The sequence below is a fragment of the Delphinapterus leucas genome, chromosome 5 (genome assembly GCF_059928025.1).
Source record: "Delphinapterus leucas isolate spDelLeu-1000000601 "Yukka" chromosome 5, BTC_Dleu_Yukka2, whole genome shotgun sequence".
Classification (NCBI taxonomy): Eukaryota; Metazoa; Chordata; class Mammalia; order Artiodactyla; family Monodontidae; genus Delphinapterus; species Delphinapterus leucas.
In genome coordinates, this window is record NC_143133.1 from 63,281,510 (window position 1) to 63,309,488 (window position 27,979).

General features: G+C 40.8%; 1 protein-coding gene across 7 annotated transcripts in view; it reads left to right on the forward strand.

Moving 5' to 3' along the window:
- The window catches only part of KLF3 (KLF transcription factor 3), a 34,820-nt gene extending 9,350 nt beyond the window's left edge, over positions 1-25,470 (forward strand). Inside the window, exons 2-8 of one of the 7 annotated variants that reach the window (XM_089911785.1) lie at positions 597-658; positions 6,170-6,335; positions 6,489-6,584; positions 14,708-15,197; positions 15,881-16,031; positions 20,945-21,105; positions 23,224-25,470. In XM_089911785.1, the coding sequence (XP_089767911.1) occupies positions 6,528-6,584; positions 14,708-15,197; positions 15,881-16,031; positions 20,945-21,105; positions 23,224-23,558 (1,194 nt within the window). In that variant the 5' untranslated portion in view covers positions 597-658; positions 6,170-6,335; positions 6,489-6,527 and the 3' untranslated portion in view covers positions 23,559-25,470. Of the gene's footprint in view, positions 1-596; positions 659-6,169; positions 6,336-6,488; positions 6,585-14,707; positions 15,198-15,880; positions 16,032-20,944; positions 21,106-23,223 lie in introns of those variants that run through there. The other 6 variants (XM_089911784.1, XM_089911787.1, XM_089911783.1 and 3 more) reach the window with 6 other exon arrangements.
- The last annotated feature ends 2,509 nt before the right edge of the window (positions 25,471-27,979 follow it).

Below are 27,979 nucleotides of genomic sequence, written 5' to 3' on the forward strand. Positions count from 1 at the left end.
TGCTCGCCCTTAAAACTAAAATACAAAATTGTCCGAGAGCATGAAGGACGAAACTGAGTATGTAACCTCAGTAGGGAAAATGATGAGTGTTCGCTACAATTTCTTTAAGAAAGATGTTGTAGGCCACTAACTAGGTGGCCTTGAACTTGAGAGTTTACTGAAGGGTATGGGCTTGGGTTTCCCCTCCCCCACCCCTGCTCTGCTGGGCTCCAGCTGGAAATGTGTAGGGAGGTTGCTTGGTTGTTACCTTTGCACCTGTCCTTATTTACATGCAAAGGCAATTGCTTCACTTGGTCTTTCCGAAGTACAGGGTGTGGGCAGAATCTTATCTGAAGCCATGTCCTGTTTGGACAAGTCAGACTGCCTTGGCAACTCTCCATAGGGTGGAGCAGATGGGCGGATGCAGGAAAGTAGAGTTGGGTGGCTTGTTAGCCGAGAGGGGAGAGGGCGGATTGTTTGCTCATGGGTCATTACAGTTAATCTGAAACTAAGTAATTAACTTCTTCCCCATTTACAAAACATTTTCATGTAAAATAACTAATTTATGAGGGGCAAAGATTCAGAAGTGTTCCATGGAGTTTTTCCTTTCGCACCAGCAATAGAAGACTGAGCTAGGAGACAGATCACCGAGTGACGTGAAAACGAGACGCCTTTCCAGGTAGGTGCCAGCATTTGGCTGTCCTGAAAGGAGGCTCTGACTTAGAAATGCCTGCTTACATCTGTTGTCTGGCCTCTTGTATTTCTGGCCAGAGCAGCTGCCTTTAAATATTCAACTCCTGGAGCTCTTGGAAGAGTTTGGGTACAAAAGTAAAGGAAGAAAATTTCTTTGGAAAGGAAGTTTAGCTACAGGGATGTTGCCTCCCTGCCCTGGTCCTCCTCCTGACCAAGAATTACACACACACACACATTTTTTGTTTGTTTGTTTTAACTCTTTTCTTAATTTTTTCCCCTGAAGCTCCTTTGGGGAGGAAGGGGTGAGGGAAGGCAACATGCTTCCCTCCTTTAACATCCAAACACTTGGGAGAATTGAAAGGGGCGCTTACAGACGGTGTGTTGGTTTGACCATCCTGTTTTTCTCCTTACACCTGGCTGAGGTCGGCTAGGAAACAGGTTAGCTTTGAGGGAGGCAGGTAATCTGGAGCCTTAGGGTCAGGCTGGGCTGGGGGAGAAGAATACAGGGACCCTTTGAGTGCATTAAACAGGAGATGAGAAGGGACAATTTCAGAAGCAAATCCTGATATATCACCAAGAAATTGACTTGAGATGCACACATTCTCTCTCCAGACCCCCCTCCGTCCCCCGCCTCACACCTCTCTCTCTCTGTGTCATGCTTCTAAGGAAGGGGCAGTTATTTATAAGGTTGTTTCTGTAATAAAATGAGCTGTAGCTTCAAGACAAGCTACTTTCAAAGGAGGCTGGCAACATAACCTCCTCTTACATTAAGGCCTGTCTGTATTTCTAAGCTCTGTGGCTTATTTGTACCCTCATAAAGCAATTGTTGAGTAGGCCTCTTGGAGGGCTGGAAAGGAGACGAAACTATATTGCTTGTGAGACTTCATGTAAGTGATTCACCAAAGCTTTTTAAGACGTAAACATGCGGTTGTGCATTTTGGCAAAATTCTGAGCCTTCTTTTGACATCTGAAAAGTCAGAAGTATAAGTAGAGAGAGTGTGAAGGAAAATCTGTTTCTTCCTTTTGGAGGAAAATTCAGTTGTATTGGCCCTTCCCAGCAAAATAACACGGTTAGGGGAAGATGACATTTGTTCCAGTGATGGAAGATTATTTTGGCAATGGTGATGTTCCTATATTTTTGCTTTTAAGCACTTTGATAACTTAGAAGTTTTTTTAAACCAGTTTTGCCACTTTTTTTCCTCTTGTAAATGCAGTTGTGTTATCCTGGGATTGCTAGTTTAGAATGTATGTTTCCTAAGCTAGTTAAACACAACTAAGATGTAAATGTGTTAATGTTTGGGAAATAGTTGTAAGAAAAAACAGAACCATTTTTGGGGGCCTTCTCATCTCTGTGATAAGAATTCCTGAGCCTAGTTAAATCCCCACCACGTTTAAAGACCTTGATGTTGTCAAACTCAATTTACCGCCTCTGTCCTAGCCTTTATACTTGTTTTAGTGCGCCACCTAATGGTTCTACTTGGGACTGCTGTCAGGGTTGTGTAGTAATAGTTCTACAGCATTTGTAGTTTACTCAACATTCTTTTAACATGATGGTAATAGCCCCAGAGCACTGAGTCGCCCAGGCGTTAACAAAAGCCACTAAGTTTAGGAACCCTAGTTCTTCCAGTGCGTGAGTTACTTCCCAGTTATATGGAAGGCCCTTTGGAGACACTGCGGTCACTCTTTTCTGATTCTAGATCAGAACCCAAAGACAAGATCAATGCTCGTGGCAAAAAGTGGTCTGTTCAGAGACAGAAACAGTAGGTACAGAGTCTAGACGTTTTCTGCAGTAAATTAACAAAAGCCTGATTTGTGTTAATGTGTTTGATTCCCTTCCTAAATTTGGTTTCTTTCTAGCTTAGCTTCCGCCTTATTTTTATTAAAAGTTTTAATTATAGAATTAATAAATTTAAAAATGGGCACACAGGTGTGTATAAAGCTGCTGCCCCACCCCTCCCAAGAAGCTCTTGTTAGGGGTTAGGGTGTGTCTTTTTCTTTTTTTTTTTTTTCACCACATGACCTCCTCCATATCCTGTGACTATCATTAAAAGTATAATCAGTCATTTTAGAAGCTACCAAATTCAGACCAAAGTACTGTTAAGCATGTGAGTGGACAGTGAGTTTGGTTCTGTTCATAGTGATATTTGAATTTTGCACAGACTTTTTATTGTCCGGTGATGCATTATTTAGCTAGGAGTTTCAAAATGAGGTATTCTCAATTGTATCTTGCTTCTTCATTTATTAATTAATTCTTATACTTGTGTGTGAGAAATATCCCTTCATCAGTGATTGAGTTACTCTTTGAGGTACAGTTCTGAACAAATAAACATACCTTTACAATTTTTTTTTAATAAAAATGAATCAGGTTTTGTTAGAAGGGATGCTTTATGTTAGACGATTTTTTCTCTTATAAGTCTTTCAAAGCACTAATTTCCCTAAATTTAGATAAAACACAAAAATTAAAGAATGAAAGTAATTTAAGTAATGTCTTAAAATGACCCAAGCTATAGCAGGTTAATGTGTAATTCATTTCTAAATGGGTTCAGTTCTTATGGCTATAGGCGTTTGAAAAAGTTATTGAAGGCTTTATGAGCTAAATGATGGTGTTAAAATTTGAACCAAAATGAGCTACAGAGCCCATCATCTTAATTCCACCGTGCTGCTCCTGCTTGTAGGAAAGGATTCCAGGTAAGGCGAGGTGTGGAGATGCTAGGAAGCTATTGCGATGGTACAGCAGTCAAGTAAGTGACAAGGCCCTATGTAAGATCTCATACAGGGTGTAGGCAGCTATTACCTTTGAAACTGAATTTAGTCTGGGTTTTTTAAGGGTGGAGGAGATTGACCTCTAAGGCTAGGTATCTTGGCAAAGAGACAAGTACCTGGCATTTCCGAAATCGGAACCAACAAATTTAGTGCTGTTTGTACAGTATATAGATCCAAAAATTGTGTGCATGTTCAGTGATATAAACGACTTAAGAGGGCAAAAAGAGGTTTTTTGTTTTGTTTTGTTTTAATCTCATTTGATTTTTCCCAAGACCTTGAAGGTAAGTGTTTTAGGAAGTAGGCAAAGGAGGTGTCCTCTGCATTTTACATGTGAAAAAGGGTCTCCCTCCTCCTCTCCCTCATGTCAGGGGTCAGGTGCAGATCTCCTGCTTGCGTCTACAGATCAGGACTCTTTCCTTACACTCCTGAGAATGTGAGTACTTTTGTTTAGAAGGATTTGCAGCAAGATACTGTCTAGTGGAGTGGATGAATCTGTAAGAGTAAATTAAATTTAAAAGGCTTGGGGGAGGATGACCAGCTGTGGGTCGAGGCTGCTGAATTATCTGACCTCATTGATATAAGGAGGCTATCTCACGTCTTTTGTTTACGGTCCGCTGTAGGGCCCTGGACAGCAATTCTTAGAACCATATCCATCTGTACAGCTGCTAGCCTGGGAACTGGTTAATAATAGATCCAAAGACACAAAAGGGGTTTTCATCCTTCATTATGAAATCATCCATTTTTCACTGGCTGTGGGGTTTGTTCTTGCTGGGATACAGAAGAGGGTGGTAGCACCATTGATTTGAGCAGCCTGGTATCAAATTGTGTTCACAGATTATAATACGTCCTGTGATGTAGGAAAATATAATTTTGAAGTCAGGGCCTTATGTTGAGTTAATGATGATATTCACGTGTTGTCACAAGACCCAGGATGGTCTTTCTTCAGTGAAGCAGCGAAGCACAAGAACTACACAGTATTACTTTTATAAGTGTGTGTGATGATATCTTAGTTTAACCCATAGAGCATGGACACCACTGGCTACAGAATTGCTATCATGGAGGTGGGGATGGGATGTTTAAATACTGAAATACAGGAAGTAATCTAAACCAGGGATTTCGATACCTTTTTCTGGTAGAACTCAATCTAGAACTTGTTTACGTTCCCACCCAAACCAAAGTAATACATAAATACCTCACTTCTAACCAAATTTGGATAGGAGGTGCCTGAAGGAAGTTGTTGATGATCTGGGTAGTATGCGGGCGGTGATTCTATAATGTATGAAATGTAGTTAAATGTTCAGCAGACTGAATATTTTGTCTTGTGAGGAAGTGATTGATCTGATGTATTTTAGTGCTAGAAGTGGACAGTGTAGAACACAGGAGGAAAGAGAGAACGCAAGCATAACAAAAGACAAAGAGAAAGATCCAGCAAATCAAGATGGCCATTTTCTTTACATTAGGCTAAAGATTGGCTTATTTCCTTATGAGGAGAAATTAGAGTAAATACAAGGTAATAGTCTTCATATTAAAAAAGTACTTAGAGGGCTTCCCTGGTGGCGCAGTGGTTGAGAGTCCGCCTGCCGATGCAGGAGACACGGGTTCGTGCCCCGGTCTGGGAAGATCCCACATGCCACGGAGCAGCTGGGCCCGTGAGCCGTGGCCGCTGAGCCTGTGCATCCGGAGCCTGTGTTCCGCAACGGGAGAGGCCACAACAGTGAGAGGCCCGCGTACCGCAAAAAAAAAAAAAAATAGTACTTAGAAAGCCATAAGCAGGGACCGGGAACTCAAGACCTGAATATAGGCATTTCTCAAAAGAAGAAATGTGGGGAATTCCCTGGTGGTCCCATGGTTAGTACTCTGCGCTTCCACCGCAGGGGGTGCTGCTTCGATCCCTGGTCAGGGAACTAAGATCCTACGTGCTGTGCAGCGCGGCCCCCCAAAAAAAAAAATCAACTTGTAAAAGAAGAAATGTAAATGGTAAATAAAGATGAAAAAGACTCAGCTTCAGTAATTAAATCAATAGAGAATAAAAATCGTTTGTCATTTTGATATTAACAAATTAGCAAAGTTTTCATTTTTTTTAAATGATCATGCACATTGCTGGTAGGAATTTTGGGAAACAGGTTCTATTTTACTGATGGAAATTATAGAGTATCTTTGCTGGATGATACAGCAAATGCTTTGGTAAAAGTACATGCTTCTCACTCTAGAATTCCCCTTCATAAAATTTATCCTAAAAATTAAGGATGTGCAGGAGGATGTAAGTATAAAAGTGCTCATTGCTATCTGTAATGGTGAAAATTTAGAAGCAACTTAAGTGCCCAATATAAGGAATTTTTAAAAATCTGATTGGGGACTTCCCTGGCGGTCCAGTGGTTAAGACTCTGTGCTTCCTCTACAGGGGGCCTGGGTTTCATCCCTGGTCGGGGAGCTAAGATCCCGCAAGCCGCAAATATCTGATTGGTTCACACAGTGGCACACTGAACTTGATGGTATGGAACCACACTTAGCGAAAAAGAAACATTTTCCCAGTAAACTGTTAAGTGAAATTATGGGTACTATGTAGTATGCAATCCACTTTAAAAGAGAGTTTGGAGGGATAAAGACAAATATATTCACGATGGTTGGTTCTAAGTTGTCTTTTTGCCTGCCTTGTTTTTTTCTGATTTTTCTGTAACAAACAAAAGGGGGAAAGGAAAGGTGTTTAACATTCATATATAATGTTAACTTCTAGTGAGCTGCACAGTAATCTTGAACAAGCATGGCTGCTTAGAAGAGGCTGTACCTATTGTTCCAGAAACATCAGGGTTTATGTATTTGAGTTAGAAATGCCCGTTGGCTCTCACCCGGTTGTGACCATGGAGTCTGGTTTTAATTATATAAAATGGCATCTTTCATAGGTAAGGGAAACAAATTCCGGCCATTCCGGGGGCAGGGGAGGGGAAGGAGCAGAGAGGGGGGAAGGGTGGGGAATATTATATATATTTTCTTTTTACTGATTTATATTGAAAGTAACCTTGGGATTTAGACAAACACTTTGTTTTGTTTTCTAGGCCAAACACCAGAGCACCCTAGAAAGCATAATTAAAAGAATGCTCATGTTTGACCCAGTCCCTGTCAAGCAAGAGGCCATGGATCCTGTCTCAGTGGTAAGTTTTCCAAAACGAACACCTCTTCTTACTTATTCCAAGTGGTAATAACTCTACTGTGTGTTGTGTTATTCCTTAAAGCCACTCGTTACTGGACAGGCATTTGATAGGCAAACTTTTCTGAAAGCCCCTGGTAGTAAGTGAGGTAAATACCCTCCTAGCAACTGTGCCCCATTTAATAACTGGGATCCATGTTTCCTTAAGCCCTGTGCCCCAAACCCCCACCTGACCCCAAGATGTGATCAGCGCAGAACTTGGGCCACAGGAGCATCTGCTCACAATAGAAGTAGTTTTACAAAACCCCCTCCGTTACCAGTTTTTTAGTTTGAGTTCTCGGGATTATTGGTTTTGGCAAAAATAAGTTTGGCCAGATTAATTTTTAAAAATTAACGTGTATTTAGGGATATTAAAAAAAAACTGGTATGCAATGTTTATCATGATTAGGAAGCAGTTTCCAAATGTACCTACAAGAAATCTGCATCAAGAACGAGTTTACCCATAATTCAAAAAGAGTCATGTACCGCAATGTTCATTGCAGCTCTGTTTACAGTAGCCAGGACATGGAAGCAACCTAAGTGTCCATCGACAGATGAATGGATAAAGAAGATGTGGCACATAGATACAATGGAATATTACTCAGCCATAAAAAGAAATGAAATTGAGTTATTTGTAGTGAGGTGGGTGGACCTAGAGTCTGTCATACAGAGTGAAGTAAGTCAGAAAGAGGAAAACAAATACCGTATGCTAACATATATGTATGGAATCTAAAAAAAAAAAAAGGTTCTGAAGAACCTAGGGGCAGGACAGGAATAAAAACACAGACGTAGAGAACGGACTTGAGGACACGGGGAGGGGGAAGGTAAGCTGGGATGAAGTGAGAGTGGCATGGACATATATACACTACCAAATGTGAAATAGCTAGTGGGAAGCAGCCGCATAGCACAGGGCGATCAGCTCGGTGCTTTGTGACCACCCAGAGGTGTGGGATAGAGAGGGTGGGAGGGAGACGCAAGAGGAAGGGGATATGGGGATATATGTATATGTATAGCTGATTCACTTTGTTATACAGCAGCAACTAACACACCATTGTAAAGCAATTATACTCCAATAAAGATGTGTAAAAAAAAAGAAGCGTTTACTTAGAGGTGTTTTTCACTTGAAATCACCACCCAGACTATATAGAAGAGTTCCTTAAACATGTTTGTGAATGTCGTTTTTTTTAATACTGGAAGAAAAAAAAGTACTCCATTTTATCTCATGTAGTGTTTAGGCTGTCCTTCAAGGAGCTGATGAAAAAGATGAAAACTGGGGGACGGGGGAACTCCTTGGTCCTTTTGCATGTAAAAATATATTAAGAATAAAGTGATTTGCTTAAACTTCTAGCAGCCATATGGAGCTGTGACTGGGGAGAAGCTAGGGAAAGAATGAACTTGACCCTGATGATGGAATTTCGTATCACTCAGAAGAGTCTGTGACTGGGAGGGAATTACGTTCACTGTTTTTTTTCAACACCTTAGTGCTAAGCTAGCCCCTCCTGTGAGCCAGGCGCCTCTACATGCTTCTCGGCCACCAGGGAACAAGTAATTAGTCCAGGTGTTTATAGAGGTGCAACACCAGTGCTATGGAGGTGGGACATGGGTGACAACAGAAAGGTGTCCATGACTGCAAAGCAGGGAGTGGCTGAGACTTGAGGAGATCTGGTTTAGTGAATATAACAAGGCCACGCTCGCAATTCTGTCCTGCTCTTTTCTTCCATGGGCTTGGAAAATACTCACAAAGGGAAAAACTTGGCCTGAGTTGTGTATCTGAAGGTTGGTAATGACACACTTGCAAAAATTAGATCATCCTTATGCACTGGCTGTGGAGGTTCCTGCCAAAACTGTTTATACAAGACACAGGGGTCACTCCGAGGCCCTTGGAACTGAGTTGCCATGGAGATTACTGTGCCAGTGAAGTGTTTACCACTGTGTACAGTGAAAAGTTGTCAGGAAATAACATTCACCTTCCTGCATGATAACTGGATAACTGCGTGTCTGAATATGATAATAACAGAGCAATAAGAATTACATTAATCAAAAACTAAATTGACTTCCATTGTTACTTGTTTTGTCATCAACCCCTTCCCCCAACTACTGCATGATCCTATTGAAGGAATATTAAGGTATAAAATTTCCCCGTTAATTATACCCTTGAAATATGAATAGGTTTTTAGTACTGACGGATATGATTAATTTGATAAATGATGCAGGACCATCAGTGATGCCTTTTGTAATCAAGCATGAGAATGTGTCACAAGAGCCTAATTTAAAGCTAAAATGAAGTTGGTACAATACAGTTAAGTGCAAGGAAATACACTTTGCCGAAAAAATGGAAATAAGATTAATTTGAAGTAACGGTTGTACTTGTAATGCTGGAACTTCTGTTAATATATGGAGTTAAAATATGCAGACATACTTTTGCAATTAATGGTCTTTCTCTCCTTCATGCTCTAGTTTTCAACTTCTACAGATGCTTATAGGATTTAATTACATTGTCTCACCAAAAGGTGGTTTCAGTCCTTATAATAAAGTTTCTTTCTCTTAATTCAGCAAAACCTCAGTTAACTAAAACATTTGGGGAGTAGGGCATTGTGATTATTTTACATAAGAAAATGAAAAGCTTTTGTTTCCACTCTTAAATCTTCATATTTTATCTTTCCTGCCTTCATAGGTGGAGTATATGAAACCTGATCTATTGTGCCTTTTTTCCTTTTTCCTTTTTAATTCTGCCTTTGACCTGAAGGTTGAGGTCTTTGTTTATTCAAGTCAATGTTCTAAACATTAAGCCGTAGACATTTGTAAGATTCTTTTTGTTTTAATTCCACATATGAATAAAAATATTTTACAGTGACTTATTCCCCTCCCCCACTCCTTTTTCTTAAAAAGTGAGAAGAGCAGAAGCAATCTGCCTATTTGCTATTTTGCTATAGTTCAGAGAAAGTGAGGAGATGTCATTTTTCTCTTGCTGAAGTATAAGCCTTCATACTTCCCACAAAACCTTGTGCCTTGAGGCACATTAGACTTTGGATTGTCAGTCCTGTTAAGATTTGCAAGAATGGGGAGCAGTGTACACCCGCCTCTGTGCCATGGATCTCTGTTACTTACTATCAGTGCGATGCTGGCAAAACCATCAGCAGCTCCCTGAGCCTCCAATTTTTTTTTCTTATTTGTGAAATTGGAGATTTTTAATTTGTAAAATGTGAAATGGCAGGCGTATATAAAATATGCCCATAAAGGAGTTGTTTTTACCGATACTGCCAAAGAAGTTTGAAAATTAGAACTTAATTCAGGAAGTGAGAAAGAATTTTTAAAAGTGTTCCCTCATATTCTTTTCCTACAGGAAGATTACTTTTGAAGAACGGGTATTTTTTTTCTTTAATCAAAATTATCATCTAACGGACTCCTTAAAGACTGAGAAGTACTTAGAAATCAGTAGTCCCTCTGCTGTGTTCTAACAGAAACTTTTCATGACTTTTCTGAGCCTGGTAGAAAGAGAGCTTTCTGCTTTTGTTTGCATAGAGGGGCATGACATTGGCTGTTTCCAGCGAGTTTGTTTATAAATGCACCACGCCTTCCTGCACTTGGAAGCCCACCCTTGGTATGAAGATTCCTTTGACTTGCCATCGCCCTGTAATGGACGGCACATTTTTTTCATATTAATGAACAGTGAAACAGAGACTCATCCACGTTTCATGGAGTCACTCCATCCACTTAAACCATCTTGTAGTGGAAAACTCACCAAAACTATTTCCAATAAAATGAGAAACTATTAATTCTCCCTTTCATATGAAGTGATAGCACTGGAAAATTATCCAACCCCTGTGCCTTTTTCCTCACCACACTTAAAAAAAATCATGTTTTTGAGAATCAAAGAATTGGTATTATCCTGAGCCTTGTCAGTAGTACAACCTTGCTGGGAGAGCCTGTTGATTCACATCATCCATTCGTCCGGTGTTCTTTGAGCACCTGGGCTAGACCCTCATCTCCCAATCCAGTGACAGGAAGCCGCCAGCAAAGAAATAACCCACAGCGCGGAGGTGTGAACACTTGAATGCGTGTTACAACAGAGGGAGAGAACTTTTCTTAACAACAGATCTTCTGGAAAAGTAAACCCATTGCCGCCGCTAGTGGGGGCCAGGAGTGGGGAAGCCCTGCGTGAGTCTTGTCTGCAGGCTGCTCTGTTCCCGCGAACAGGGCTCCTTGAGTAAGCAGTATGCATACGAGCCAGTGGATGCCTGGCAGTGGCCGGAGGCCCTCTTTCTGCCTCATCAGTACTTGCCTCTGATTTGGATTTCACTGGTGCAGCCACACTTACCTGCATTGCTTTGTTAGAAGACAGGAATGGTCTGGAACAGAGAAGAAGCAACTATTACCAGGGTGTATCCACCCAAGGTACACACCCCAAGCAAGCCCTGTATCGATCAGTCCTTACACTGTGGAGACTGTTGCAGGCTGATTGCAGTGGCTTATAGGCTCCACCCAAATAAACATGTCTCATAGAAGGTTCTGGTAAACATTGCTATGACATTTGCTAGTGAGACAGTTTGAAGAACCACATTTCTTCACCCTTTGGCAAGGCAGTCAGACTGGGAGTTGTTAATGGTGTGCTCAGTCGTGTGCCCAGGTCCCAGCAGTCCCCCTGCTTTTAGCCCTAGAGTCTTACAAAAACCACATGTCCAGTATAGCTGGCAGGGGGCATTCACGGGAGGGCAAGCTCTCTGCAGAACTGTGCGCAATGTTTGTAAAACTTAGCTCTATGTGTGGATGTTTCTTTCTTTATGGCTTGAGAAACCTGAGACTGTTATTAAATTTGCAAATCTCCCAGGTTCTAAATTCTTGCTTTCCTTAAACTCACCCCACAGATAGAAAAATCCAACAATGACAGCAATAAAAGTATGTCCTCATTTTGCTTCCTATGTAGCTGCCAATAAGTTGGCAAAATCTAGGTCATAGGAATGTCTTTGAAGACTAGGGCTGAAAATAAGGGAGAAGCTACAATTCCATGGGTAGAAACAATGAATACTGCCTCCCATTTCCTGGAGTTTCTGTTTCTCATACCAGCACTTTTGCCCTTTAGAAAATTATATCAAGATGGTTAAACTTTAGAACCAGGAGAAATCTTTTTTTCCTCCTATAGTTAATTACTTCCTTAAACCCTCATTGTACAAAGTTTGTAATTTTTTGTTAGCAAACCTTGTGCCTCTTTTTCTTTTGCCTATTTCAATATTTAAATTTAAATCTATTTCATATTAATATTACTGTATATTTTGGGCCTCTCACCTTGTGTCGCACCTGTGTGTGTCTAGTTCTAAAGAAAGGTAGAAACAGTCTACCTCATTTGATCCTTAATATGTAATTCAAAGCTATTTTAAAAAAACAATTTGTATATTTTTACAAATTCATGTTTCCTGATTTTATATCCTCATGTCCTTGTTTTTAAGCAGTATTATTAGTGAAAATTCTCCCCGCCCCCATCTTTAAATTGCATTTAAACAGTATACCATTTTAATAATAAAAATTTGTATTTTTATTCTGTATGTCTGTCATTTAGAGCCAGGCTGTTCCAAGGGTGGTCTGTGGCACCTTAGGTCACTCCCCAGTAATTCAGAACCTGCCTTTTAACAAGATTCCCAGGTGAATCTGTGTGCTCAGTAAAGTTTGAGAAGCCCTGATAGGGAGCATCAAAGCCCATTGCAGTGCACACTTCTTGTATAAGGAAGGAAGACAAGGGACTCCCAGGACCACGGTGTGTGTTAAAGTTCATCACATAGGTATCTCATTGAGTCCAGTTTTAATCTTAACCTCACAACCTCCTGGAAGGTGGGTATCCAATACCACCTTGACAGATTTTGCCATATCCTCATGGCTCCTGCACTCCTAATATTTATTTAGTAATTTTTCTTGCCCTAGAGATAGAATTGCTTTTTAACATAATAAAGTTATTTTAAAAGGGAACTTTGTATCACTACTGTAAAAGTTATTTTAAAAGGGAACTTTTTGTCACTACTACTGAGAAACATAGTTTTTTCTTAATGCACTTAAATAAACACATAACTATTCTAAAGCTCTGTGTCTATCAGAGAGATGTACACCAGACTGCAGGAGTCACTGTTCCATGTGGTTATGTAGGTTACGAATGAGGATACAGGTAAAGAAAGAAAGGACAAAAGAACAAAGTGCATCTTAACGATGAGAAACTGACATCAAAACCAGATTAAGATAAGTACTTGCCTGTCCCCTTACTTTCCAATACTCTGATGCTCAGTTGGCCCAGAGAAGGAATCAGGCGTCTGGAATTTTAAAGCAGCACAGCTAATTCTGATGCATAGTCAGGTGGAGATTTACCCAGTGAGGCCCAGAGAGGAGAAGGGTGTGATCTCAGTGGTAATCCCAGTCAAAAACCCTGCTATTCCACAGTTATTTAAAACTCAAATTAGTGGCCATTGGAGGGGCTGGGGAGGCTCAGAAATTAATAGTGCATTTAAGCTGTTTCATTATAAGGCCCCACTGGTGGGTTTTCTCAGTTGCCTCATGAGCTAGTGTTGCCTCAGAATCACAAACACATCGGATTTTAGACCTGGAAGAGAGGCACAGTATGTTACTCTTCACTTTCACTGTAAAACATTCAAATACAAGTAATTTTCTGCAGGCAGACTTGACATGTTACCACTAAAAATTTCAGTTTCCCTAAAATGCCTACAAGTAAAGAAAATGACTTATGTTGAGTTTAATTTTTTTTAAAGCATTCTACAACAAAGTTTTCTATTTTTTAATTTTAGTTAAGGTACAGAAGTAATTTTAGTGAATTCCATGGCCAAGGACAGAACCCATAGTGTGCAATTATGATTGATTTATATTTAAAGCTGGTAAATGAGTTAGATTACCTTGATATTATAAGAGAGAAATGTACGTGAAGATAAATCAGGTCAGTTGTGGAACAGATCTTAGATTTGGGAGGAAAACCATTGGTGTCTCCTCCAGTATCTTGTTAGGTTGTCCTGCAGCCTCTTTTGATGAGGGGGGTAGCAAGGTGGAAAGGAGACAAGGCAGGACCTCGGCTCGTGTGCAGGTCCCTTCCAGCGTCACGTGTCTTTATTTGAGTGCTGTTACATTAGCTCGTTCTTACAGTTCTGTGTCATCCACAAATTTGGAGATTAAGTCATCTTCTACAGTTTCATTCAAACTGTGAATAAGTCCATCGCACAAGTTGGAGCCAAGAACATAATCACTCTCATGTGGGTGGCCTTCTACCGTGTATAGGTGTGTAGGGTGACTGGCCATTCTGGTGTGCCTGAGATTGAGGCATTTCCTGGGATGTAGGACTTTCAGTGCTAAGGCCGGGACTCGTAGCATGGATGTGTCAGTGGCTGAAGACCATCCTAAGGTACTACCATGCAGCTCCGCTTGTCCCTGTTATACACAGCGTATGAGAAACGTTCAGTGTCTTTCTGCTGAGCTGGAGGACACTAAAGCCAGGGAGAGTATTTCCTGCCAAGTAAGAAACCCCACCAGAAGATCAGCAAGGTTAGTTGGCTTGGCTGATTCTTGGTGAACCTCAACGCCAACTCCTAATGATAAAGGCCCAGAAGGCTTCTGTTTCATAAACTATTTTAGAATTTTTCCAGGTGTCATCCTCTGCCTTAACATTGGACATGGCCATAATCGTAGAATTAAATTTGAGATTTTTTGTGGTACACGGGTCTCTCACTGTTGTGGCCCCTCCCGTTGCGGAGCACAGGCTCCAGACGCGCAGGCTCAGCGGCCATGGCTCACGGGCCCAGCCGCTCCGCGGCATGTGGGATCTTCCCGGACCCGGGCACGAACCCGTGTCCCCTGTATCGGCAGGCGGACTCTCAACCACTGCGCCACCAGGGAAGCCCACCACATTAACTTTAGTACTTACGTTTATTAGACCAGCTGTCTCTCATAGCATTGTTTTAGGGTCAAGCATGTATGTAAACCCAAACCACTTATTAAAATCCATGTGATTGAAGGTGACTTGTTGTATTTTTTCATCTTAATTCGTGTTTCAAGCAAACACACTTACTTGGCTATTGACACGTTTCCGTCTTTCTTTTCCAATAGTCATACCCGTCTAATTACATGGAGTCGATGAAGCCCAACAAGTATGGCGTCATCTACTCCACGCCGTTATCTGATAAGTTCTTCCAGACCCCAGAAGGCCTGTCGCATGGGATGCAGATGGAGCCGGTGGACCTCACCGTGAACAAGCGGAGCTCGCCGCCCTCTGCCGGGAACTCCCCCTCCTCCCTGAAGTTCCAGTCCTTGCACCGGAGAGCCTCGCCAGGGCTGAGCCTGCCTTCGTCCAGCCCACCGGGGAAGAAGTACTCGCCGCCGCCGCCGCCCGGCGTGCAGCCCTTCAGCGTGCCGCTGTCCATGCCGCCTGTGATGGCTGCGGCCCTCTCCCGCCACGGCATCCGGAGCCCCGGTATCCTGCCCGTCATCCAGCCTGTTGTCGTGCAACCCGTCCCCTTCATGTACACCAGCCACCTCCAGCAGCCGCTCATGGTCTCCCTGTCGGACGAGATGGAAAATTCCAGTAGTAGCATGCAAGGTAAATTCTGCCACTCGCCCACACTGCCGCCCCCCGGCTTAGTCCGGACTTACCGAGTCTTCACCACATAGTCTGGGTGAGGGAGCAAAGGAGGCAAGGGGCCAAGAGCTGTTGCACTCTGAAAAGGAAATATTCGACTTAGAGTCTGCCTAAGGCATTTGCTTTTTTTTTTTTAAAGTGTTGACACTGGAAGATCTCCCAAGAATCAGGCTGTCTGTTAAATGCCATGAAATGATTAGTTTCACTATATACTTGTCAACTTGGGGATAATAAGAATCTTGACTTTATATTTTGCTTTATTGAATACCAACATGGTTCTAGGTGCAAAAAGTCATTTAAGAAATACCTTTAGACCATGTGATAACTAATAGCTATTAAAAGCCACCTTGTTTACTGACTGGTCAGAGGCAGAAGGCTGGGGTAACAAGGAGATAACCAAACGTCATAAGGAAGAAATCCTTTGGGGACTGATGTCTTAAAAGTCCAACTTCCTCCATATGGTGCTTGCTGACAAAGTAATCGTTAGGAGGAACAAGAAGCGCCCACCGATTCATTTCTGCTGTCATTTTGCCAAAGGCAAATAGATACACATGAGTGTGGTAGCTAGAAGCCATGCAATAAGCTTTTAAAGGCTGAAATCGGTAAATGGTACATAGAGTAACTTTTCTATTTTTATTTTGTAGTCCCTGTAATTGAATCATATGAGAAGCCTCTGTTACAGAAAAAAATTAAAATAGAACCTGGGATCGAACCACAGAGGACAGATTATTATCCTGAAGAAATGTCACCCCCTTTAATGAACTCAGTGTCCCCCCCGCAAGCACTGTTACAAGAGTAAGTATATTGAGGTCTGCCTGGCATTTACCTAGCGGCGTGCATCTCGGAACTGGAATGGAAGCTGGAGCTTCCCGCTCAGGATGTGGTGTGGATTGCCAGACGGGACTGCCTTGTCGTTCGGGGCAGCCCCTGGGCCAGATGGGAGAATCTCTCCAAAAACTATGTGCTCTGTTACACGCGTTACATCACGTTCTCAGTGATTTGGTCACACATGATTTTGCCACTTTACCCCAGAAATCATTTTTATCTTGTTTTTTTCCATCCTTCCAGACTATGTGTATATAGTTCTCCCATCATCTTTAGCCCAACATGGATTGAATTTGGTGTTCTAGATATTCTACTTAAGGTTGGATCCTGGAAATGCTTCATGGGATCACATATCGTCCTTCCCATTGTCAGTTCTCATAAAGTATAGTGTTTCTGTGGTGGGGAATGGCTTTTAGTCAGAATTGTCCGGGCCAACCGCAAATCCAAGAAAGATACTCCAAAACCAGTCTCATGGCAACAGAAAGCTGACCGTGTTGCTCAGAGAAGCTCGGCGTTGAAAGAACTGTTTAGTCTCCTGTCTTTCTAATTGTGACTGCCCTAGAATGTTCGGTCTGCTTTAGAACCGCCATCCAGTAGGAAGTTTACACTACTGGTCGACATCCAGGCACCTGAACAGTGGTTTAACTTGCTGTGTGTGACGGTGTCACACACAGTCTAAATAACATCATTACTGAGATTTGGCACTAGAGATGCCCTTGACTTCTACCAGTGATTGCACTGGAGGCTGTGTCTGCAGTAGGTACAAACGTGGCCTTCGGATCCAACATCTTGGATCCCAGCTCTGCTGTCCACCATGTGTATGACCTTGGCCTAGTCACTTAATCTCGTTGCCCCTGCTTCCTCTTTATTTTCATTATTGGTTGTAATTATTTTTCTTGTGTTATGGTCTTTACAACATTGGATTTAATGGCCAGCTTCCTAGTACAAAGGAAGTTCAACAATTACTGTCTCCTCAGGGTCCCTTCTATCACCTTCCTCCCCACATACCCTTTTCTCCAGCATTTCTGCCCACCTTTGTGCTTTATCTACTGCACTCTTCTCCCTTACGTAATGAATTCTGTAACAGGATATGAATCCTCTGGTTTTAGAACAGCTATTTTCTGGAACTTAACATGTATTCTGGTTGTATCCACATTCAACCCAAGTAGGTGCCTTCATAGTAGCTCATATATCAATTGTCATTTGCATCAAATCCGTCCGCTTTTTTTGCGGGGGGTGGGGCAGTGGGGGGTTGTCATCCACTCCTTGATAGATGAAGAGAATGAATCTTCCACAGCCACATCAGTAGGCAGACTGTCTGATGGTCTTGTACATTATTGCCCTTCACAATTGCATAGTGCCTCCTTACCCCCAGAAAGGAACTTTTCCAAGTGTTTTCAAAGGAGTTATTTCATCCTCCCAAAACAAGCAGGTGGGAGTCAGAGCAAACAACTGATGAGCCAAGACATAAATAACTTGCCTGTAATCACACCATTAACAGCAGAGGGGGCCTGGGCTGATCTCCTGCTTCCAGACGAGTGGTCTTCCTGCTATTTTTAGGCCATAGCTAGCTGATTGTACCTGCTGCTGCACTAAGGGAAAGGAAAAATAGACTAACCAAAATGGAAACATCTTGTAGGCTGAATTACCTTTTTTTTAGGATGTCAGATGTCTTTGGTGAGGTAACTGGCAACATAGCTTGTACCTGTAATTGTTCCTGCACAGGTGATGAAAAAGATGCTATAAAGCCAACTGCCCACATAGCAAGGGATCCATTGACTGAAAAGGGGGTTATTCCAAAGTCTAGGTTATTATAAATTACAGTGTAACACATTACGGAAGAATAATTGAAGGCAATATTCTGTGTTCTGAATGCTGCTGGAAAGAAAACAGCTTTTCTCTTTTCTTGCTTATTTTAAGTAACGTTCTTTTGATGATCTCGAGCTCAGTGGCTTTTAGTGATTAATGAGTAATGTGCTTATTCTAATGCTGACCTAAGAATGCATTTGCCTCTCAGAAAATTGAACCGATTAGTCACAACTGGGACATGTACCCTTCAAGTAATTCTCTCACAGATGTGATTAAGTAATGTCTTGGAGTGTGCCCAGTAGCAGCCCACATAGGAAACCAGCTAGCCAGGAAAGAATCACTGGGATACCAAGCACCTGGTACCATGTGCATGAGGCAGCCCCAATGATATTTGCCTTAGGAAACCCTTCCTTTACAGGGGTGGACTTTAAAATACAGCTTTGAGATCCATTTGTTTGATCATAAAGTTATAGCTTTAGGATTATTTTTAAAGGCACTCAAAAGTATATCAGATTTCTTTTGTTATTTACATGTGTGAAAAATTATTTAGAACAAAAAGTTTGAGGATCAGATTTCCCCATTGAGTTGTGAACATGAAACTGTAGCAAACATAAGAGGGATCAGCTTAACTCAAAACAATGACCAGGTCTCTGATATTTACTAGGTATTCTAACTTCTTGGTTATAATGATCCCAAACAACCTCCTAAAAAATGAGCAGTGAGGAGACCAAGAAGAGTGAGTGAGATCCCAAGATCCTGAACCTCAGCCTGTACCAATATCCAGCTCTTTAGAGATAGACTGCTGACCCCTCTCAGAGTGATGCTGCCTTCCAAGGGAGATGTTGGCTGGAGTAGAGATTTCCTGATCTGGTGTTAGGACATCCCAAAAAAACTCCTCATGAAATTAAACCACTGTAGGGGCAAAGTTTGCTAGTGGGTTTCTGCACCTTGAAATAGTAACAGCTACTGTTTAGCAGATTTGCATCTGGAACAGGTGTTCTTAAGCGTTTTGTGTGCATTACTCACAACAGCTTTCTGAGATCGCATGATTATCATCCCCTTTTACAGAGAAGAAACTGAGGCACGCAGAGCATGAATACCTTGCCGAGGGTTATAGGGACTATCGGGACAGAGCTGGAGCGCACAGCCTTTTAGGGTACCTCTTTTTAGGGTAACATTTTCACAAAATGAGCAGCTGGAACAGCAGTCATAACTACTACACAGAAACCATTAGTATCCCAACTCATAAAATCGAATAACTGGGAGAGACTTCTAAAGTTATCTGGGATTCTCTCCCAGGGTCCCAGAGGCACATGAGATATATTTAACTGTTCATTTTTTTTTCCCCTCAACATTTTACTTCCTGAAGTTCCCTTAATGAAGATGAAAATTTTCAGTCAATGGCATGAAAGTTGAAAGTTTAAAATAAACTGATAAACTGTTTTCTTTTTATTAAAGGGTCTTAATAATCGAGCTTTATAAAAACTCTCACTTCTCCATTTTCTCTGCTATTTGTTTGTACATTTATATAATTGAAGTTCTTGTTCTCCCCCCCCCACTAGTTCATGTTCCCTTTTCCATGTATCTAAACTTTATTCTTTCATATCGTCCCTCTAAGCATCAGGGTAGGAAGGTAAAGTGATACTCAAAACTGACAGTTTTCTTTGCTAATCATAAGTGAGAAATTAGTGAAGTCACTCAAGATAAAATGCACCTTTTTATTCTCTTCCTAGTCACTTCTTTGGGTGCTTGAAAAAGTTGTTGATAAGGGATATGTATTTACATTTTTACCAAGATAAAAAACAAGCTTCATTCAGTGACTCTCTTGATTTTTATGTCTAAATTTTATTATTCTTTATCTCACAAGACTGTTTACCCTCATCAAATTCTTTTCACCAATCTTTTTTCCCCCATACACTCTTGTATAAAACATTCACATGTTATTTGGAATATTTTAAGAACTTTAGATTCAAATTTAAAAGACAAAGAAGTCTTTCACTGCAGTTAGAGGCCAACCGTCGATACATAAGCTTGTAATGTATCAAGTAATTAGTTATTAGGAGAGCAAATGGATGGACTAGAACTTGTTAATTACATCAATCAGCGGGGGAAGCCTGAAAAAACTACAGATTTTTCCTAGCTCTTCCCACCTGCCATTTCTCTCCACCAACTTCCTTTCTGAAAAAGAGAAAGTTCATAGTAATGATGTGTAACCTGATTTGATTTCAACCCCCCTCCCCCCTGGAAAGGTGTGCAGGTGCAGGAAGGGGAGTCTGGGTGAGGAGCCAGGAAGGTAGGGAGGATGGCGGGCAGCCAGTGAGGGAGCCGGTGCTGCACCTAGAGCCTGGGTCTTGAGTCCTGAGTGAGGGGCTTCCTCGCCTGACCACTAGCACTGCCTGAAGCTCTCTCTCAAGGAGGAATAATAGTGACAGTAAAGGTTTGAGTTTGTGAAGACAGTAGTGCCAACTTTTTTTTGGGGGGGGTGGGGAGATAAAAATCAAATGTAAGTTGAGCCTCTTTAAGACACTCAAACTAAATGCCAATTATGTAAAGGATAAAATGTAGATACATCCTACAGTGTGGTTGCCTGAGACTTAGGAGTTTAACCTCTTAACATTTTCCCCTAAAGAATAATAAATGTGAGAAAACATAGTACAGCGTTCAGCCTAGTACCACAAAATTCTACAAGAAAGCAAATTTCTATTAAGGGAAAGAGACTCTCCTAGCACTTTGCACCTCCCTCTAGTGTAGCCCCTAACCCTTCTTACTGTCATTACTTATCTACATGTCTGTCTCCCCCTAGAGTGTGAGCTCCTCCAGGGCAGGAACCCTGTTTTTATTCATCTTTGTGTCCCGGTGCCAAGCACAGTGCCTGGCTCATGGTAGGTGCTCACTCCATGTTTGTTGAATGAATATAGCAGTGCTTCTTGGGTTGATCCGCTAATTTCTTTTTGTTTATTTTGTTGGGTTTTTTGTTTGTTTGTTTTTGCCCAGTGTTGTTAATGCTTTTGGTACCCTGAAGGAAAGGAAGAGCCTTTCACTCACCATTTTGCATTTGGCATCGGCTTTCCTAGGAATCACCCTTCAGTCATCGTGCAGCCTGGGAAGAGACCTTTACCTGTGGAATCTCCAGACACCCAGAGGAAGCGGCGGATACACAGATGTGATTATGATGGATGCAACAAAGTATACACTAAAAGCTCTCACTTGAAAGCACACAGAAGAACACATACAGGTATTAGAAATACAAGACTCGCTTCATCTTTCTTCTTAAGAAGTACTAGCATGGAATGTTAAGACAAATGTTCTAGCTTTCAGAGATTATTGTAATGAAATTTTTTCAGGCATCTTGAAAGTTACCATAGCTACAGATGTCGCTTGTCAGTCGTGAAAAATGAAGTTTTCGATAATGATTTGTTTTTATAATAGAATAGATTCAGGGTTATCTGTTCAAGGCCCCTTGCAACCACTTGCAGTTCTGTGGTCTCTGTAGTAAGAGAGAGAGAGAAGGGCATGAAACCTCCACTGAGAACAGAGGGGGAAATTGCGCTTAACCATGGGCCTGTTTCATCAAAGATGTGGCCTTCATATAGGCTGTCACTTAGTAAATGTACGTTATCAAATTCACAATGGCAAAAAAAGAAGAAAAAAGTTCTTTATACAGAACAAGTAAATGCAGCAGTTTATAGAAATGGAATTCAAATGGAAGACAGTCATCGAAGGAAAGAAAAGTGAAGATATTTGGGTAATTATCGTCTTCTAAAACTGAGGGAACTTGTAGGCGATTGCCTGCCATATGTGTTGTAGGATATTTCCAGTTTGCCAGGCGTTGCATATAGAGCGTACAGACGGGTCTTATAAAAATTGTTAAATAGGTGAGGAAAACATAAAATTGTCCCCTGTGCTTATGAACATTTTGTAGCAACACATCTTAAGGAATTCATACAAAAATGTTTTAAACAAACCTGATTAATTGCAGTTGGTATTGGTGATGAATGTTTATGGAAAGCCTTATCTGAGCTGACCTCATACTCTTGGATGTGAAATTCTAGTGTAACAGCAATTTCCCTCTCTGTACATTTCCTTAACCTCAGAATGTAGAATATTTGGAGGTTTGTGAGTCATTCTTGTTAGGAACATTTACAAAGAGAAGAATCCGGGGTTTGGAAGAGGAGAGGAAGTAAAGTGTCTGGCAGAGTGGAAGTGAAGGTTTGCCGTGCATCCTGGGAAGGAGGCAAAGGAAGCCGAGGGGATCCAGCCTCATACAGTGTTCCTTGGCCTCCTCACAGTGTTGCCACGGAGAGAGCTGAGGGTGACAGCCTTGCAGTTAGAGGACCACCCAATGGGCAGTGCCAGATAGACTCATGAAAGCCTCCTCAGGGCACGAACGGGACCTGAGAGGTGGATGTTACCAAAGGCCAGCCTAAGAGTAAAAAGACATTGGATATTTGGGTAACGATTCAGATGTAAGAAAAATAACTCTTAGCATGTATATTCTGTGCAACAAAGCAGAGAGTATAAATTCTGAATATGTCATTGAAATGCCAAGGAATTACAATCCTTTAAGGTTTCTAGAAAACAAGGGATAGTAAATGGGAATGAATCTGTCATGCCCATTACCCAATATTACTGATTTAAACGTGTAAAATTACCGTTAACTGCCTTTTTATTTGTAAAGGCCTTCATACTGCTGTCCTCGTGACTTTCCCACAAAGGTCTTCTTTTTCTCACCTGTAAGTTATCATCTCACAGGAGAGGGTTGTAGAGACCTGACTTCTGACAGAGTGGGGAGGAGTTTACTATATTTTCCGTACGTCTGAATTAAAGCATTATACTTAGGCGTTGTTGTTCTTGACTAAACAAAAAATAAAATGTTGAAATCCCTGATGAATATTTGTTGCTAGGGACTTAGGGACTTCACATTTTTAGAAAACTATTGAAAAGAATAAGCAAATCCCATAACTTTCAGTTTGGACTTCTCTTTGAATGGATAGCGCTGCATGTAGCTAAGCTCCTAAGTAAGTTTACAACTTGGAGGTCAACAAATACGGATCACCGGGTATTAAAAACTTGTTCATTGCCTCCTTTGAGGGCAAAACCAAAATTCTTTGATAGCCCCTCAGAGTGGATTTCAGTGCCATAAATATGCTTTAGGAACTCTTAAAATCCCCCTCCCTCCCCTTTTTTGGGCAGAAAACCAGTTTCATATTAAGACAATTAATCTGTGTTTCTCATTTGTCACCTAGTGGTTCAAGGGACAAATGTATGATCCTATCTTGGAAATAATGTTTGTCAAGAGCTTTAGCTCAGAAATATTTACTGTCTTTAATTATTAATATCATTTTGCTCTTAGAAAAAATCAGCTCTTTTTTCCCCACCTTTCTGCAGGAGAAAAACCCTACAAATGTACATGGGAAGGATGCACATGGAAATTCGCTCGGTCTGATGAACTCACGAGACATTTCCGCAAACATACTGGAATCAAACCCTTCCAGTGTCCAGACTGTGACCGCAGCTTCTCCCGCTCCGACCACCTTGCCCTCCATAGGAAACGCCACATGCTCGTTTGAATGCCTCTATCTCCCGCCTCAGCGTGGCTCCCACCTCCCAGCTCTCTCTCTGTCCTCCCTCCCATTATCTAACTCATCTTTTTACATGTACATTTTAATTTTGATTCAGCTGGTCTGAATCTCTGAATTTATATCATTCAAACTTCCATATGGTCAGTAGTAAATATTCTCTAATCTTCCCTCTCCTTGCCACGGGTCAGACCTAAAGAATGTGAACAATTTTTTTTTTCTTTTTTTTTTTCCGGGGATGCTAAGCAAACCCTTCTTAGAGATACGTTTAATGTAATGAAAGCAAGGGAACATATAAACTAACATAACCAATTGTTTCTCCATGTAATCCTCAAAAGAATGTCAAAGTAAATGTATTAGAAATACAGTATCCAGCCTGCTAGTCCTTGCCAGAGGCATCCAGACCTCTGTGCTCTGTGATCTGTGATCGAGTTTGGTGCTCCACAGCAAAAAGAAGGGTGGAACCTTTCACAGATTAGCTAGACATGCAACAGGCTTTCAGACTAGTACAGTCGACTCTTCCATTGTCCTTCACAGATCTGGCTGGTCAATTTGGATTTAGCACTTCATCTAAATGTACATCCATTACCCTCCTTTCTGCCTGCAGCTACTAAGGAGGTCTTTGTCACCAGGGAGGTGAGCCAGAGCTGCTGATTTAGGTGGATGATGTCTGTCCGTTGAGGGGGTGGATACTGTACTTGCTAGCGCGGAGTCAGAGCAAAGGGGCATGCAGCAGGGGCAGAGCAAGGCGGGCAAAGGAGGAAGCCAGCCATTCCTGCTCGCCTAGGGCTTTTTGGAGACAATTCATCATTTGGTTCGCTGGGCAGTACGTTCCCAGAGCTTCAGTCTCTATGCACATTCAGCTGTGCGGAACCCTACTGCAAAGCCAGATACTGATGGGGTTCTCCATGCACCTGTCTCTGTTTCTACAATGTCCTTAATGTCGATTACCAAGCATTGATAGGGATGCCACAAAACTATTTGCTCAGTAATGGGAAAAAAATCTTTTGGATAAGGGTATGAATGGTTTTCTTTAATGGCCTTCTTTTACCCCACCTACTTAACAGCTTTTTTTGCAAACAGGGAAACGTTGAGTGGTAATTGTATTCCCCTATCAAATTAATCATGGAGGCTTCATATGGAGACTTTTCTGTGTGAGCTGTAAGGTGCCAAATTGGCTGTCATCTGTGTACATGACACATACCATAAAAAAGCATCTGCTAACGCTTTAGTAGATTCCTTCAGTTTAAGACCTGAGAGACGCTCTTTGTAAATATAAATAGTTGTGAAGCACACATCCCTTTCTTGAGGGACAGATTTCTGAAAAATCTAGAAAACCACAGTTCAGGGATTCATAAATGTAGCTCAAATTCCCAGATGTTTACTGTTGGAGCCGGCAATCTCCTATCACTATCAAGTATCCTGTCAGAAGAACAAACTGAAAATGACTCGTGTTTATGTTGAAGATTAATAGCACCATTATTTAGGGGAAGTTTTTCAAAAGCAGGCTTTTGAGCATCATAGCGTAAATGCCAGTAAAAATAATTTATGCGTGGAAATGCCATTGGTCCTAAATTTGAAGAAAGTGGGCGACGGTGTAGTGTGGGTGCATTTAAGCAAATGCACCTTCATCCCTCGATAAAGGATGGAGGAGCAGAGAGAAGAATGGAATCCTGAAGATTCATCCCAGCCACAACTCAGGATCCAACACAACCTTAACTGGGAGGAATACACTGTTCAATTGTTTTTTTAAGACAGTGCATGAGTGATTCTGGAGGCCTGCGAATCGTGTGGGGAGCTTACTTTGATGGCGCCGTGTTAATAAAAGTTAGTTGTAGGGACTGCACACCTAAGAGATCCCGCTCATAAGCCCTCGGATCCAACTGAAAGGAGATGTAGTTGAGAAATGCAAAGTAATTTGTTATTGTGGCACTTGGTTTTTCTTTTTTTTTTTTTTAAGCACTGCAAAATTTGTTTAGACTATTAAAACATCCTTATGAGGCTTTTTTTTTTTTTTGCAACCATAACATGAATTGAGGGATAAAAAAAGAATGGCTCTTGGAAAAGTAGGTATTGTCTGTATTGTAGATGCTTAGTCCCATTCATGCCAAAATGTTTATTGCTTGAAATGGTTCTTCCACAACACACCGAAGAATTAAGTTGGAGTGTAAAGAACATTTTTGTTTTAATGGAGATAACCAGTTTGTGTGTGTTCTAACCCATCTTCAAGGTGGGAAAAGGGGCAAGAAAGGATAGAATTGATCTTTGAATAATTAGCTGTGAGTCTAAGTCCAGCTGATAGAAAGCTTCGTGGGTTTTCATGAAATTTGATGTGTGTGCTATGGCATATTGACATTTTTTTTTTTCAGAAAAGCAAGCAATACCTTGCGAAGACTTACATTACTCTTCAGCTTGCTTAGATTATACTAACAGTTCACTAACAAAGATATATTTCAACTCAAAGAAGAACAACCCAGGAGCCTAGTCTCTGTTCCCGTGCTGGTCTATATACTTTAGTTACCAATTGGCTCTTAACCAAATTTTCCTTTTTTATATATATATTTGTATTTTACTATCATAGTTGAGAAATTTAGTCTCTTAGTAATTTTTAGCTGTTATTGTGGAAGACCTCCAATACAAGATAAGGTACCCTTGAACGTGTGGTTTTAATGATATGCCATGTTACTATCAACGGTGATTTTAATTGCAATATTTTAAATTGATGAGAATGATTTGTAAACATGAAGTTAGTGTTGTGTAAATTCTGTTTATTATAGAATTTCTTTGATTATTATCCAAGTGTCATCTTGGGGGAGAAGTCAGAAAAATTAAATCTGTAACCATCATATTTTAGAGTTCTAAAGTGAGAATCTACATCGCAAATGGGCATTAACATTCTAAATTGCCTGGTTTTGAGAATGTGTTAGCAGCATAGCTATGTTCAACTAAGGAAATGCTAAATATCAGAAGTTTCAAGAGCCTTAGAACAGATTTACAGGGGAACTATATATGAATGTGTATATTTTATTAAACACCCATCTGCACTATCAGTGTTGCACTAATGTGGAATTTGAAAAACTATATTGCTGATACTGTATATCTACACATCATTCCTGATTAGATTGTTTTAAAGACAATCTCAAAGGTCTAAGGTTTTAAAATAATTTGATTGGTTTGAAAATATACAGTCATCTTGAAGGAATTGCTGTCATACATGAAGTTGCTCAGAGTGGCCTTTATTCTCTTGTTGGTCTAGGTTAACAAGTTCTAAATGATTGCAAATTCACTTAAATAATACATTTACAAAGCCATTTTACATGAATTAAACGAGGGCTACAACAATATTATGTTTTACAAATACTAGCACTTTTTTTTTTTTTTTTTGCTGTTATGTACTTAGTGTTAGAGGGTCAAAATAATCTTTCTGCTTAGCATCTCTTAAACCATACCTGCAAGTATAGCAGGATTATTACATTTACAGTACTTTAATACTTGTATAAACTATGCAGAAATTTTTAATAAAGTGTAATATATTTTATAAGCTAATAAGACTGAATGGGTAAAGGTTTTTAGCATGCATTAGTATACTTGCAAATACTGAAACATTTTGGTAATCTTTCTTACTAAAGATGTGAATGTTTAATGTTCTTTCTCTGTTTCTACTCGGTAGTCCAATGGGAATTCAGTAATGACATTTTGTCATGTCAAACTGTGAACATAAATTTGTACTGTACAGTCCTCATATACTATATACAGTATGCAATATATGTATTATATACTTGTTAATAAAACCATCAGAATATTACATGTGCTCATGTGATTACTATGTGTGCAGTGATCACTAGGAACAAACCTTAGCAAAGTAACATGTAAGAGGCCCTTACTTAGAAATTGCAAAGTAAATCACCCTTTGATAGGCAATCATTAATGGAAGGAAAGAAAAACAGATCTAACTGGAAAATGCACTATATGAGTTAACTCAGCCCTAAGGCTATGTCCCTGGTTTTCTGATAAGAAGTTTTCTAAGTACAAACCATAAGCTTGTAGACAACCCAGCATAAACCTACAAATTCACCTAGTGCCTTCTTGGAATATTTTATTGTTTATGACTCTATCTGCTTCCAAAAACAATTTTCAGTTTCTTATGTGTAGTACTTTAAGTTTTTAAATAAAGATCAGGATTCGTAGCTTGGGCAGTGGGGAATCAGGAATTAAGGTAAATAATTCTGGTAAATAAAAACATGATTTTTCAAGCCTTCAGGAAGCCATGTCCATGGACACTGCTGTGTCCTTAGCATCACAGGAACAAGTAGTTTCTGGTGGGCATTTAGAGTTCTTGTTTAAGACAAAATGTCTGCTCTCTTGCTCCACCTAAATGTAATTGAAGCTAAGATACTGGCTTTTTAGGTCTCTCAGCAGCTTCCTCCAGCCAGACTACATCTTAGCGTAACATGAAATAATGTCTGACTGGCGCTTGTCACGTGACTCAACTTCGCAGGTTGGAGAGGGGAAGGAGGACGGGGTGGAGGC